We start from the raw sequence: 15,299 nt of genomic DNA on the forward strand, positions 1-15,299 counted from the left end.
CCCCTGCTGTTTCACCACCACGATTTAAAACATCAGAGCGAAAATTACAGCCAAGATGGCATCACCGTCACAAGCCCACCCCATTACTGACTCGCCTTAACCCTGACGTCTTAAACGTCGCTTGTTTCTGTCGACACTGCCAAGATCTAATCACACGTTTTGTTTCTTCTTCGTACCGCGCGGTGTATAATTGGGGCGATGCTCGAACGAAGGGCTTCAATAGGTAATAATTACGGAGGGGTCATTCACGGTCAAGCGATCGCTGTTTCAGTGAAATTGCTGCGTTCGTGTAGTGCTGCTGGGGTGTATGACCCCTTCGACACTGCTCACTTACTGATCGTGGGTTATGGAAGAAAATGAAGAAGGCGGATCCTGAAAATATTTAACCACATTTTTTTAGTCGGGCAGAAAAAGAGCATTTTGTTGGTTAAGACATTTTATTCCCCCCCCCCCTTCTGTTAGGAAGAGGAGAAGAATGAGAATGGGGGGGGGGGGCAGCTGAAATGACCTGCGAAGAACGATAAACACACAAACAATCTCATGGAAGGCGAACTTACGCAATCTCATCCAGCGTTCTTCTGAGAAGTTGTCGGAGATGCCCTCGTCGTTGATGTAATAGTCCACGTTGATGCAGTGAGTCTGGACGGGAGACATGTACGTCGCCACTGCAAAGAAATGGAACCACGTTAAACATTGATTGCTTTCGCATTCACTCTAAAAGTTAAAGAGACTTCAGCAAATGATCAGTGCATTGAATGCAGAAAGGTTTAAATACAAACCAAGACAAAATAAATATTTATAATGAATAATAAATTCATAAAATAAAAATAAAATAAAAACAATTAAAAAAAATGTATAATAAATTTATCACCGAAAAGCCAGTACAAACGGAAACTGATATAGTAACCTCCTATGTTTACCTAGGACAAAAGATCACTGTAGAGGAAGGCCGTGAAGAAGAAATAAAGTGAAGCACCCACACCATGAAGCATTGCAATCAGCTTTAAAAGAAAAATATTTGATCATTGTATATGTATGGAAGTGAAAAATTGACCAGCAAGCTGAAGATTACCCAGAGGAAATGGAAAGATCACTATTCAGCATTACCATTCTAGATAAAACGCACAATACTTGGGTCAGAGCCATTAAAAGTAGCCACCTGCACTTTTATCTGCATTCCTTCCTCCCTCCCTCTCCTATCTTAAGAATGAGAAGTTACCATAAAAAGGCACTTCAAAAAAGCATTTATACAACTAATTAGCCATAAATAAAGAAGAATGAAAATTATTATTATTATTACTACGGGTATCTCCATGGAGTCAGTACACTCATCGCGGGAGACCCAAACTATCAAAACAATATCTAACATATCTCTTCTTGAATTCATTTACAGACGAAGAACTCACAACTGAGTCAGGCAATGCATTCCACTCATTCACCGCCCTCCAAGTGAAAAACCTCGTTCTCACACCCTTGTTAGCCACACTTTTCCTTTCCAGGGATGACCTCTTGTTCTTCCATCACTATCACACAACTGAAACATTTCCCCTGCATCAATCTTATAAAAACCTTTTAGTAATTTAAATATTTCTATCATATCCCTTCTTCTCCTCCTATCAACCAACCTCTGCAATCCACAATCTATCAATGTAGGGAGCATTTTTTACATCATTCACCAACTTAGTCCATTCGTTCCAGGCATTCGAACTAACCTTAGTTATCATAATTAGTGTTCACGCAATTAAATTAAAAAAAAAAGTTTCGAAAATGAAAGTGTTCTTTTGACAAGAAGAAATACGAAGATGTTCTTTTCGTTTCGCTTATGTTTTCCACTGATTTTTGAGTTTCAATGTTTTATTTAAATAGTTTCATTTTTGGAAACTGTAGCGTAGAAAACAATATGTTTATAGTCAGTAAAAGATTCAATCATTAGATGCGCTTGCTAGTAAACGATCCCTGCAGTTTTGTTCCCCCCCCCCTCATTCCACTTCCGATAGAAGAATATAAAACTTCGTTCCGTATGTAGAAACATTTCTCTGATCTCACCTAAAGTTTTGAAAAACTGATTTTTTAATTTTTATTTATCGTTTCTTTTAAACAATATGATAATTAATCCTTAAAAGGACTGGTTAGATGGGGAAGCAAGAATGCTTTTCATGTTCCCCGTTATCTGTAGAGGACAGTGTAAGGATAGTGTTATTGAGCTATATAAAGCTCTGTTCATGGCAGGAGGGTAACAGCAATATAAAGCTCTGTTCATGGCAGGAGGGTAACAGCAATAGCTGAGCCTCAGTTAGAACTTCATTGGCGATGTGTAAGTAAAGCCAACTCTAAAAATTCGGATTCGGACGATCCCTAGGCCACTCAATCGTGGGCGAAAGACCGTCCATCTCAGCGGTGGCTCCACTCAGTGATGGCCTTCCACCCACACACCACCACGGAGCAGAACCGCTCATATTCCGTTCCGAAGAATAGCATTCACCGACCAAGCCCCTCAGCGGGTCGTGCCGGAAAACACTTTCTCCGGAGACTCAAATAGCTCCCTTAAGGCAAAAACCTTAAGAGAGCGAACTCAAAACCCTCGAATCTCTGCGCCCCAGGGGAACAGCCGAACCTCAGTTAAACTTCATTGGTTCAGCATTGCCATCCATTACCCTCCAAGGGATTCATCCTTCAATCATCGCTGTGAAAGAGATATTTTGTCTGTTTTTATTCATTTTAAAAAATGGTGTCTGCAAAGTTTGTTTGATAACCAATTTACACATTTTATAAAGATACATAAAATAAACGCCGAAAAAAAAAAAAACCCAGCAAAATGCAACTTTTGTTGTTTCTATTTATTCAGCACTCCTGGTGGTTGTAAATTTATTCATAAAAAAATAAAAATAAAAAGTGTTTGTCATGCCGTAGCCGTGCAAAACATCAAATTCAGATTCGTTATATCTTGCAGACATCACTTTCTCTGACGTCATATGCTTCGATTTCATCAACAATGAATTGCATGATTTCGCTTCATACCCATGCGCGAAGTAGTTGCAGAAAAAAAACGGAAGTGTTAATATTTTCCAACAAGTTTATAAATCACCGAAAGGAATTATTCCTTCCAATCTCGTTGCAAAGAGTCATTTATTATTATTTTTTTAAGTGTCAAACGAGACATCCCGCTTATACCAGTAGTTCGTGTTTCTTGGCATGGCTGCGATTTCAGAAGGTTAGGAAAATGTCATATTACGCACTTCAAGAAACGCAATATATGGGTCCGCAGGTCGTCTAACACTGCGATACTTTTGAACTTTGGTTTATTTTACAAAGCCGCATTTTGAGGAATTCCTCGGCTCCGATTAATTGCAAAGTAAAATAATTTTAGAACGAAGAACATAGCTGAAAAACAAATCAATAAAATATCAAATATCATTACTAAAAAACAGGCTACAAAGTATGTATAGGAATATACACTAATGATTTTTTTTTTTTATTTGTACAACAACTTTTAGTACTTTTAGTGTTAGTGTAGGAGTCATTCATTGAAGCTCGTAGAATTTGGGATACCAATCGGTGCAGTCCGCGCGGTTAGCCTAGTGGCTGTGCTCTTCGCAACCATATGACTGGGGAAGGAGTGTCCTGGGTTCGATTCCCGTAGACGACGTGAGGAGCTTGAGGATCTTCCTCAGCCATAGCCAATTAGCCTGTCGTGGGCGTGGATAGCAGGGTCTTTTCCGCCAGTTTTTCTGGGGGTTTTCATCCCGCAAGCAAGCAAACCAGCCCCCTGAACACACAGGCTACAGTCATAGGATATAGTGTGGCAAGGAAGGCAACGGGAACCCACCTTGACTCATAGTCATTTCCTTAGATGGTGGCGTATATCTAATGTAACACCATATAACATGGTGGTGTATAGCTTCCCCTAAACAGCCCAAATGCAAGGCACTACCAAAGGCTATAACCACACAACAAGCAATCGGTGTACAAGAGAAACTCCAGTTTGCAGTGAGAGAGTTTGTGAAAGAAAGAAAGACTTCGCGTTTGGAGGAAAAAATCTTAGAGAGACAGAAGAGAAGTAAAACGAGTCAAATCTTTTAAAGGAATGAATAATTTGAATTATAGGATTTCTTTTTTTTACGTTTTTCTAAAAATCGCCTGCTATGGGACATGATTTTAAAATAATACTGTATTTGCATAATTCTAAGCGTTATGCAAATACTGTTAGTTAAACACACACACACACACACACACACACACACACACACACACACACACACACACACAAAGCAAATCGTAATAAAAGAGTGGTGGTTAAAAAAATCCGAAATTACAGAGCTCAGGCGGTTCAAGGGCAGAAGAGTTAAATTAGCAACAAGTTCGCGGTCCTCCCTCAGGATGCGAGTGCGTGTGTGATGTTGAAAGCTGAGCTAAGAAGCGGTTTATATTGATTGCTAATGAAGCCAAACCGGATTGACAGGTTCGTCTTCTAATTGCAGCGAAGTCACACATGCAAGTCGAAATGAAAACATTTTTCAGACACTGAACTCCTCTTGACTGTTTGTCTTATTTCGTTTCTGTTTTTTTTTTTTTAAGCAGAAAAGGAGCGTCGTCCTTTAGAATAGACAGAAATATCTTGGCGAGGGAGGGCAACCTGCTGCATACTCACTCTCCCTCCCTTTCTCAATTTCGACATCCAGGAAGAGCAGCCAGAAGAATTTTCACCTGCCTGGAAGACCGAGTGATTAGCGCACTCGCTCTCCAACCAACAGGCTGCGGGCTCGACTCCCCCAGTGGGCATCGAAGTTTCAGATTGTCTTTACGTGGAAGATGGATTTCATCGCCAGGTGTGAGACCAATGCCCCGTTTATTGAAGGCCTGAAGTGGCTTGAAAAACGTTCCATGTTTGGTCTCTAGAGCAGGGTTTCCAGACTATGTAAAAAATATATTAAAGATAGAAAAAATATATAAAATTGATAAAAATGGGAAAAAAAATCCATCCTTAGCTCACCCACAGCACAAAATGCACTCTAGGTTTACAAAATAATCTTTCGTCGATGGGGAAACATAAAAAAGATGCCTTCCGTTGGAAAGTTTATGGTTCAGATCTGTTTCGACAAGAACCCGACGAACTATAAAGTTCGTCGGGTTCTTCAACCGGGTTTTTCAACCGAGGGTGAGTTAGCTAGTCGCATATGGGGACGGAACAACTTCCAGACATAATCCACTGGCTTCAAGGCTTAATTGTTGTGGCTGTAATTCCAAGCATCGACAACCACGAGGGATTTTAAGATGGTTCTGTTCCCGCATTTCGAATTTTAACCCAATAAAAGTCAAATTCCAACATGGCGAAATGAAAAACAACTTTCTGCTGCTGAACAGCATTCAAGCATTTTGAAATCGTGTTCCGAACACTGCGATGGAAATTTGCTGTGAATTAGTTTCATTGATGATCGTTTGCTATCAACATATCAGAATGGTTTTTATATTTTTATTGTAGTGTCTGCCATATTATTTTACTAAAAATTGTAATAAATCAACACACTGCCCTCAACTGTGGCCAAATTTATTTATCGACTGATGGCCATTAACATCATTTCGTCTTTTCTGTTATTTATTTTTAGACCAAGATATATTTCTCTCGGGTTCGAATCCCACCTAAAATGCGAAGAACCTTTCAATGACTTTTCAACTAAAGGAAATCGACTGGTATCACATAAATGCCATGGATCCCCCCCCCCACCCCTGTAAAAAAAGGGTTTATCATTCCACAGAATAGTCAGACGAACAAGAAGATCCAACGTAGAAAGTTTTTTTACCTTGAGTTTGTTATACGCTAAAGATACCAAGAAATTTCACACTTGGTTTTAATCCTTTCCCCTTTTCTGAGCTGCTTGTGTATAGAGGCTAATGACTTCATATCACTTGGCTGTATGTATCCCATAATGCAAAGCACACACACCCCTTTCGGGTGTGTATAATGCCATGCATAATGGGAAGGGTCACTACCTAGAACGGTTTCGACCTTTATCGAGGTCTCTTCAGTGGGAGCCAGACCCGGGAGAGATACCAAGGTTGAAGTAATGCAGAAGTCATATCAATCTCATATACAAGTAGACAAAAGGTGCTGACCTTCTTAATATAGCACCTTTTGTTTACTTGTATATGAGATTGATATGACTTCTGCATTACTTCAACCTTGGTATCTCTCCCGGGTCTGGCTCCCACTGAAGAGACCTCAATAAAGGTCGAAACCGTTCTAGGTAATGGCCCTTCCCATTATGCATTGCATTATACACGCCCGAAAGGGGTGTGTGTGTGCTTTGCATTATGGGATACATACAGCCACGTGATATGAAGTCATTAGCCTCTATATACCAGTAGCTCTCACGTGAATATATTTATCGCGCAAAACATTGTTTTGCTTACTTGGGAAAATTATTAAAACCAAGTATAAAATTTCTTGGTATCTTTAACGTAAGAAGATCCCACCGCACACAAATATCGTAGCATTCGTTGCTTGCCTCCACAGAGTCCGAAAGAACGCAATTCAACATTTCGTTTCTCGACAATGTCAGATTTTTCTCCTTCGGTTGACATCAGACCTTGCCTAGAGAACGAGGGGGGGGAGAGAAAAGAGGTTACAGCTAATTCAAATCTGCGCAACTTTAGAATGGCCGCTATTTCAGTTTCGTAACGCGCACTCGACTAAACGCCTCGCTAAAAATGCTCGATATCACCCGAAAAAAACAGCAATTTCTCAATAGATACCCCAAGACTCACTCCAAACCCTTTCTCATGCTGTACAGATAAGTGTTAGTTTTTCATGAGTATTCATTTCGTCACATTGAGTTTGGCGCAACAGCACGTGAGCTGCTAAGGTATTTTGCAGAATGAAGTTGCAAATTAAACGTGTGCTTCGCTAATGGTATCGAAAACACCTTAGCGGAATGCCCGTTTATCAGTCATTTATTGTTCGTTAACCTCTTTTCTCAACCTTCCCCCATTCTCACCTTGTTTCAGCCCATGCGATTGACACAGCGCTTAGCCTTGCACTAACTGGCTCGTGGCCCTCAAAGATGACGAGAAAACAGGTTTAAAGCATCTGAAAAGGTCGTTTGGAATTAATGGCCACAAGTTTCGAGTTTATAGCGTGCACTTGAAAGCACGCTGGTTGTAGTTGCACGAGTTTATTACCTTCTGCTGTTACTGCAGTTGTCATCAAAACAGAAATGTCATCTCCAGAAGATAGCGAATTAACTTGAAATTCAAAAGCAAGTACTACAAAACTAGAATTCTAACAAAACCTTACCGTTTTCTGAAAAATAAATAAAATAAAATACTGAAATTATAAACAGTCAACTAGCATACAAAATCATGTGATCATCGCCCTTGCGCAACGAGATGACGTCATTGTGTGGTGAAGAATCACACCTGTTCAATGAAATTTGAATTTGGGAACTGTCCAGGGGCACAAACCCCTCACTCTGTATCCCGGATTTTGAAAGGAAGATAAAACATTAAAAAAAAAAGGAAAAAGAGTTTTTTTTATTAATTTATGCGTCCATAACAAAATAATTATTTCACTATTTTAATTTTCGCATTATTTACGAAAATCTATCAGTGGAGGCAGATGATGTTGTTCATGGATCCCCACCCAAAAAGAAAGAAAGAAATATTTCACTGCTTGAATCCATTTCATTTTATCCATACAATGATTTTTTTTTTTCCATGTTTACATTTCCTTGAATTGTCTCACAGGAAACAAGTGAAGGACACGCCTTTATCAGGCACAGTCGGCCATCTTGTCCTAATTTTCGGCGAGAATGAGCTCGATTATCTCTAATTGTAATGTGTGTTCCCCTTCCGCCCCCCCTATTTATGTGGATCATAAAACGCGTTTCTGCCTTCGGCGCTCTCTTGTCTCGTCGCGGATTTTTCCGCGAATTCAACAGAGACTTCCGAGCAGTGAAACGCATTCAACCCAAAACGCATAACTTTAAATAACAAATATACATCACGTGACGCATTTCACTGAGAAACGTTTTTTTAATAAAAAAGTGAACTTTTTGGGCGATGTATTGATGCAAGTGTTATGACAACAGGGAATGTCAAGAGTTCTCTTCATCCTCTCCCGCAAAACATCGTTTGCATTTTGTGATACAGGAAGTCAGATCCGAAAGAAAGAAAAAAAAAATGTCTTAAGCTGCGCTGGTTTCTTAATTTTCTTGAAGAATTTTCCTTTTAGTAAATTAAAACGCGAAACAGTCAATGCGGAGTCGTTGCACATCTCTTTTGTTTCTCATTGATTTTTTTAAACATTTTATCCAGAAAGCGAAGAACGATGCCGATCAAATATGGCGGACTGGTTGGTCGAGTGGATATCATACCCGCTCTCCAACCGACAAGTTGCGGGTTCGAATTCCATCTTGGGCATAGTTGTTTGTGAAAGCCTGCTCTAGACGAGCATGGCAGCGATTTTGAGTTTATGGGGTTGTCTCCATTGTAAACAAAAAAGCCGCTTCGAATCAGATGACTTTTTATCAGTTGGTTTTTTGTGAAATATTTTCCAAAGCAGACTGTCTTAATCCTCTCTAGTGTGTTCTCGGGCCAGCTGGTGTGTTTCGGAAAGATGGAAACCTCACATAAAAAAAAAAAAAAAACGGAATGGCAGGTGGACATCCAACGAGCCGTATGAAGGCAAAGAAATTGCGTTTTTGCTGTGGTACGAGTGCAACTGAGAGTCAGAAAGAGGGTGAAAAGCATGGTTGGAATAAGCTACTACAACCAGTAGTTGTGGTCAGAAAGTATGCAAATATTAAGGATTAGCTATATACTTGGACTGAGGCTTTAAGGTAGACTGGGAAGCCTGAATTAAAGATGAAACGTAGAACTTCGTCAATCCACTTCAGGCATCGAATAAGAAGGATGGTAATCTTACATCGAATGATGGAGGAACCATCTGCTAAACGCAGTTAATGTAATAATAATAAAAAGAAAGCGAACCATTACACACGGAGCAGCATCACGAGCGTCTTCTTATAACTCTGCTCTACAACGTTTTTTGTCAACTAAATGAGCAAAATCAGTTTTCTCTGAAAAAGAAAAACGCCTCCGTTTTCAAATTTATTTTCAGTGGCGAAGTGGTGAGCAATTGGGCAACACTGAGATGCAATTACAACAGCGCAAAATTCGTTCTGCGCATGAGTGAAAAATACATCTAATACTGACTGCTTAATAAGGAAATTTCTAAGAAAAGCCTTCAGTGATTTCTAGATTAGCGGTTTGCGCTTCGCAACTTAAGCTTGCTAGTCTCAGTTAAGTGGAACTAAGAGAATTAGGGCTGTCCGATTCGTTTCACTCTTCGCCACGCCTTTCCTTCAAATGTTCAGGTAAACTAGCATCAGTAATTCCTTCCCCCCCCCTACTCGCACGCCTTGCTCTAAACCTTATTAAGGGATGGTGTAATTAGCCCCATCAGTTGGGGATCGAACCGCGAAGTTCGATTCCTGATTGATAAAAGAAATCTTCGTGAAGACAAAATTTGTTGGTGCATGTGGATTCCATATATTTTGACAATCACGTGAGGTCGGCTGTACAGCGGTTTAAATTTTATGCTTCTTTTCTAGGAAAGAAGTTTTCCTAGAAAAGAAGTTTTATGCTTCCTTCCCTTTTTAAAAAATTTTCATTCCTCGTGATGTCATTCTTTTGATGCATTTTTTGTTATTGTTGTTGTTGGTGATGTGTTGTGCTTGTTTCGCTTCCGTAGAACATAAAAAGGTTTAGCCAAAACAGAGTAATTTTTCACACGAAACATATGGTCTTATGGAAAAGTAGAAATGGCAAATACTGTCTTTATTTTCCACCACTGCATTCCTTGAACGTTTCACTAACATTGACGAAGCTTCTTAAACTCCTCAAGAAAAAGAGGTTTGCTGTCGGGAATTAGACACGCCTACGTTGGGCAGCAGTGACAAGACATATTGGAGATTGCATTCAAGTCGCGTACATGTATTCTCCTAAATATACACTTTGGTTTAATGGGTGGGGGATGTTCTGCGAGTAGAATTTATGAAATGAACTGTCATATAGAATTGCGCAATATCGTGAAAATAACAAACGCCGATGTCAAACTTAGCAAGATATTTAAGCGGATAATAAAATATGCAAAACTCTATCGTAATAACGAAAGAGAAGAAACAGAAGTAAAGAAAGGATGAAAGAGCGAAAATAAGTCCACTATTTCTGATAGATGAAATGACAATAATCGATAACGATATAGTGAATGTTATGAGGTATATGCTACGCAAGTAATGTCGCAGTGCTGTCAGACAAAAGATAATTTACTAAGAGAACAGTTTATTTCAAGAAGACTTTTGAAAAGTATCACGTGAAATATTCCACAGTAAAGATCTAAAAACACTTGGAATTAATAGACAGCCAATCAGATATAAGTTAGAAATAAGCAGAAAAATAAAGGAAGGCTTTAAAAACTTGGAACTCGAATTAACTCACAATAACAGACGGAGTAAAAGAACAGTCCCTTGAGCAAACAAGATTTCTAGGATTTAAATAGAGCAATACGAAACAGTAAGAAATTAATTTAGTGAATGCTTTTCTTTTATTTAAGTGATAGATGAATTTCATCTCCCTGGGTGAGACCAACCCACAAGTATTACAATCATTCTGTTTATTGCAAGTCTGAATTGGCTTGAAAATGATCCATGTTTGGTCTCTATAACTTGATTTTGTGATTACGTCACATTTAGTTTATTTGGGGAACTAACGCACTTATACCAATATCATTTTCATGGTTGAGATTCGAAGATATATGTGAAGGAACAATAAAACAGGTTTCAAATTACGCGTCTGAAACAAACGAAAATACTTAAGATGGAAGCCAATATATAGTACAGAAATGCTAACAATTACGAAGATTGTGGAAAAAAAATTGATGAGATTATGAATGAAGTGTGTGTGTGTGTGTGTGTGTGTGTGTGTGTGTGTGTGTGTGTGTGTGTGTGTGTGTGTATGTATTTTAACCAGCAAATGAATGCAGTAAAATACCGGAATAAATCAAAAGATCTTTGTCAAACAGTTTTTTTTTTTTTTTGACATATCTTACTATAAATATTTCCAATGAAATACGTCATTACTTAATGTGTTCTTTTTTCGGCATGTGGTAGCATTGACTGGCTGTTACGGCTTACTAAACATAGCATCTCTTTTGTTTGCATCAAAATGTTATGACCATAAAAACTGCAAGAAAACGAAGTATTCTGCGAGTTTTTTGGTCTCAGAATGTCCCACTAAGTGACATTTATCGGCAAAATCTTTTTCACTCCAGACAACAGATTGGTAATCTGAGCGGATGGAACATTGGTTTGTTCATGTTCGACTTTTTATTATTGATTATTATTTTTTCTTCTTCTATCACAGAATGTAGTCAGATACTAATGAATCTGACTAGCACAAATGAAACACTTTTACTTGGAAATCTCAAATTCAATTTTTTTAAATTGATCTCAAAATATTTACATATATTGTAAGCTTCATATTCTAGTACAAAATTTTGACATCATATGTGTAACCTAAGAGCAACAGCTCGTGCAGGTTACGATATGCATAAAGTTACAAAAAGTTATGCAATGCTTTATAATGTTGGCCAATAACGAAGTCTTTCAAGAAAGAAATTGCTGTGACTAGAACTTGTCACGAAACAAAGCACATCGGACTGCAGCAAATGTGGATGCTTGTTTTGGTGATGGCCTGATGATCCCGAAATGCCTCGGCATTGAAAGCCGCAAGTATTGCCAAAGAGCCTCAATGAGGACGAAATGGCGGCGCTCGCAGCATTTAACCAGGATCATCTGCAGCGCTGTTGGCTTAAGGAGGATGATAAGAGGTCACGAATGTTGACGTTTCAGCATTAAACCCCTAGAGAGGAGGATGGAACCTAACATGGAAGCCCCACTGCACTGTATCACGAAATGCGATGTTGAGGTCTATTGGAATAGTTAGTAAGAAAGTAATAATTTCTTACCTGTCGGCTGCATTGCCATTGCAGAGGCATATCGGAATCATCACGCCATCACCCAAAGAAGCATCCACCTTTGATGCAGTCCGAGTGCTTTGTTTCATGACAACTTCCAGCCACATATTCAGCCAGTCTGATTCAACGACTGGCTGAATTCAACGACGAAGGACCTCCTGAGAGTAGGAGGTCCTTCGTCAATTTCTTTCTATTTGGCTCTTCAAGGCCCTCGTTATTGGCCAGCATTTCAACGTCCAAGTGTCAGTCATTTGTACGTAGACAAACTCCTTAGCAGCTGCTTACATTCCGTGATAGAAGCATAAAAAAGTTAAAACAACTGAAAAAATGCAGTCGAATGCGTTTTGAATGTTTTACATTTTTCCTTCTTGTTGCATTCTCACGCCCCTTAAATTTTTGTGTCCGGAATTCCCTCACCCCTATGCTAAAACACGAACAAAAAAAATTCAATGAGAAAAATTATATGCGACATTGTTCTGCACCACAGTTTTAAACCTGTTTTGTCAACAGAGCAAAAGAAAAATGATTTAGTTTCAGTTGCAGCCAATAAAACTGTTCTAGTTTCATGCTGGCATCGCTAATTAGACGGCGAAATCCGGATTCTTGTTGACCTCAGATTCTCATATTCTTTGAAACAAGCTACATTTTATCTCCGCACAATCTAATAGCGAAAGACTCGGGCGAAGATCACGTGACCTTGCTCTCAAATCACGCAATTATTCTACCAGAAGAGCCTTGAAAATGTCAAATAAAAACGGTTCGCATAGGCGATCGACGGGGACTGATTATTTTCGTTTTCTCACAAGCGCTGTAGTTTATTTGCAATGAAAGTAAATAATCATTTGACGAAGCATTTAACCACACAAACGGATGAAATACATCAAACAATTTCTGCTTCGCATCCGTGTTATTTTAGTCTCGAGATGTTTTTCAGTTTCAATGGGCACTTCGCATCCATCTATTTTTGACTCACGTAAACACATCACGCTCCGTTTGATGATTAATAATGGGCAATCAGAAGTAAATTATTTGTTTTTTTCCTCTTTGCTTATTTTGTTATTCTGGAATTCCCAGAACCGCAGTTCTTTATCTACATTTCGCAAAAATAACTTACACAACTGGATCCCGGATTAACATTCTTTCTTTCTTCTCAGTCCTCAACTCATCGAGGGTGATCGAGTACCATTAGTTCAACAACATTTTATGCAAGCAGGGTTAAACATAATATTTCAATGTTCGTACTGTAGATATTACTGGCCTTTTATCTTCCCGAAATGGCCTACACATTGACGTCTTTTGAAGTACTATAACGAAAGAAGAACAACTTCAAACAGCATGGCATCTTTCTAGGAATTCCAAGACTACGTTCACTTAAGATCAGCGCGCTATAGCATCTGCTTTCGAAATTTCAGTTTAGTCGGTTTGTGTTTGCCTTTGCTTGGTTAGAAAGAATGGATTTTGCACATCCGTTTGAGCAAATATATTTTATTACAAATATTCCATTTCATGAAAAAAAAATCACATTCCAAAAAAATTGATATATACATAAACAAAATAAAGTACGACATGACTTCGATTGGTCAGAAAGTGAATTCGTACTTCACATGCGCAGAATTTCTTCAATGTTTGTGAACTCTCGTAAAGATGTCGGATTCGTCTTCAAAGAGGTTTCTTCCCATTTTTTAATAGATCAGCAAAATAAGTTTTTGTTGCGGAACATACACTGAACACGCACTTGCTGGTTCTTCTTCAGGTTAAGAAAAACAAATAAATAAATAAATCTAATTGCGTAGGTCCATCACGTGTTTTCGAGTTCTCTGCATGAATAAAACTTCTTTGCAGCTGCATCGGAACAGGTCTTTTTTGCCAAGTCACGGTCAGCAGGTTTATCCCCTGCTAATAAGTGTTGTTGGGGTTTATACTTGTTATCAACAACAAAGTTTTCCAACATCATCTTGAGATTATATTGGGGTGATCTTCAGAAGCATAGACCTGTTTTTTTTTTTTTTAAAATCAAAACTACCACAAATTAATCAGTTTAATAGCGTTCCACAATCTTCGACAGCTCTTGATTCACCATGCTCGGAACATACTGGAATGGCGGACACACAGCACAAGTGATCGCTTGATCCCCCCCCCCCCACTCTTCCCTCAGATACGTCTTTGTCATCATCATCATCATTGTTATTATTGTTATTTTATTATTTCCTGAAGTACCAACATAAACACACACTGCCCAACACCACCCCTTCCTTCAAAAAAAAAAAAGAAAAAAAAAGTTAATGTGCCCATAGGCGGTATGTGGGTGCACTCGCTTTTGCATGCTAAACCACGATTCTATACTCGTATAATGTATATCTACAGACCCCTCACGTGTTATGGATCTTAATCAAAACCAGCACCGCCCAATTTCATCCTGAAATAAGAGTAACCCGTGGTAGACTCGACACTCAGGGGCTACCCTGAGTGTCGAGTCTTCAAAATTCGAGTCATCAAAATTCAAGGAGAACCGGCCTACCAGTCCGGAACACGGGGGGTTTGGCCCCGTAGGCGTCAGGGGGCGGAGGGCCCTAGTATATATATATATATATATATATACTATTAAATAATAAGCTGAAATTGGAAACGGATGTGACGTCAGCTTTGAAACGAATGTAGGCTTTTAAACAATGAAACACCTACATCCTACAAATCAAACAAAGAAAATAACAGTATGTGTCACTATTTATTACTGAAATTAGCATGACCGGCTTACCAGCCGGAACTCGGGGGGTTGGGAGCCGTAGGCGCAAGGGGGTTGGGGAGGAACTCCCCTTTCGAGTCTTCAAAATTCGAGACATCAGGATTCAAGGATAACCGGCCTACCAGTCCGAACTCGGGAGGTGGGGCATCGTAGGATTCAGGGGGACGGAGCTAATATATATATATATATATATAATATATATATATAATATATATATATATATATATATATATATATATATATATATATATAATATATATATATATATATATATATATATATATATATATATATATATATATATATATATATATATATATATATATATATATATATATAACTAGCTAAGCTGTGCTAGCTTACTTGGGAAACGAATTAAAACCAAGTTTATAAAATTTCTTGGTATCTTTAACATATATTACACCCAAGGTAATAAACTTTCTACATCTTTCTCTCATCCAGAGATTTTTATTATGATGGTCAAGCAGCTTTTTTCTACTTGTATATGAGGTAATTAGGACTTCT

The 15,299-nt window shown here is 38.6% G+C and overlaps 1 protein-coding gene across 1 annotated transcript in view; it reads right to left on the bottom strand.

Moving 5' to 3' along the window:
• LOC150107881 (claudin domain-containing protein 1-like) overlaps positions 1 to 15,299 on the bottom strand; it is a 153,611-nt gene that overhangs the window by 109,402 nt on the left and 28,910 nt on the right. Inside the window, exon 2 of the mRNA XM_090415408.1 lies at positions 558 to 665. Within this exon, the coding sequence (XP_090271534.1) occupies positions 558 to 665 (108 nt within the window). The remainder of the gene's footprint in view (positions 1 to 557; positions 666 to 15,299) is intronic.

Source organism: Typopeltis vanoorti, chromosome 3, assembly GCF_054136105.1.
Source record: "Typopeltis vanoorti isolate ZY-2024b chromosome 3, IOZ_Tvanoo_1.0, whole genome shotgun sequence".
Lineage (NCBI taxonomy): Eukaryota > Metazoa > Arthropoda > Arachnida > Uropygi > Thelyphonidae > Typopeltis > Typopeltis vanoorti.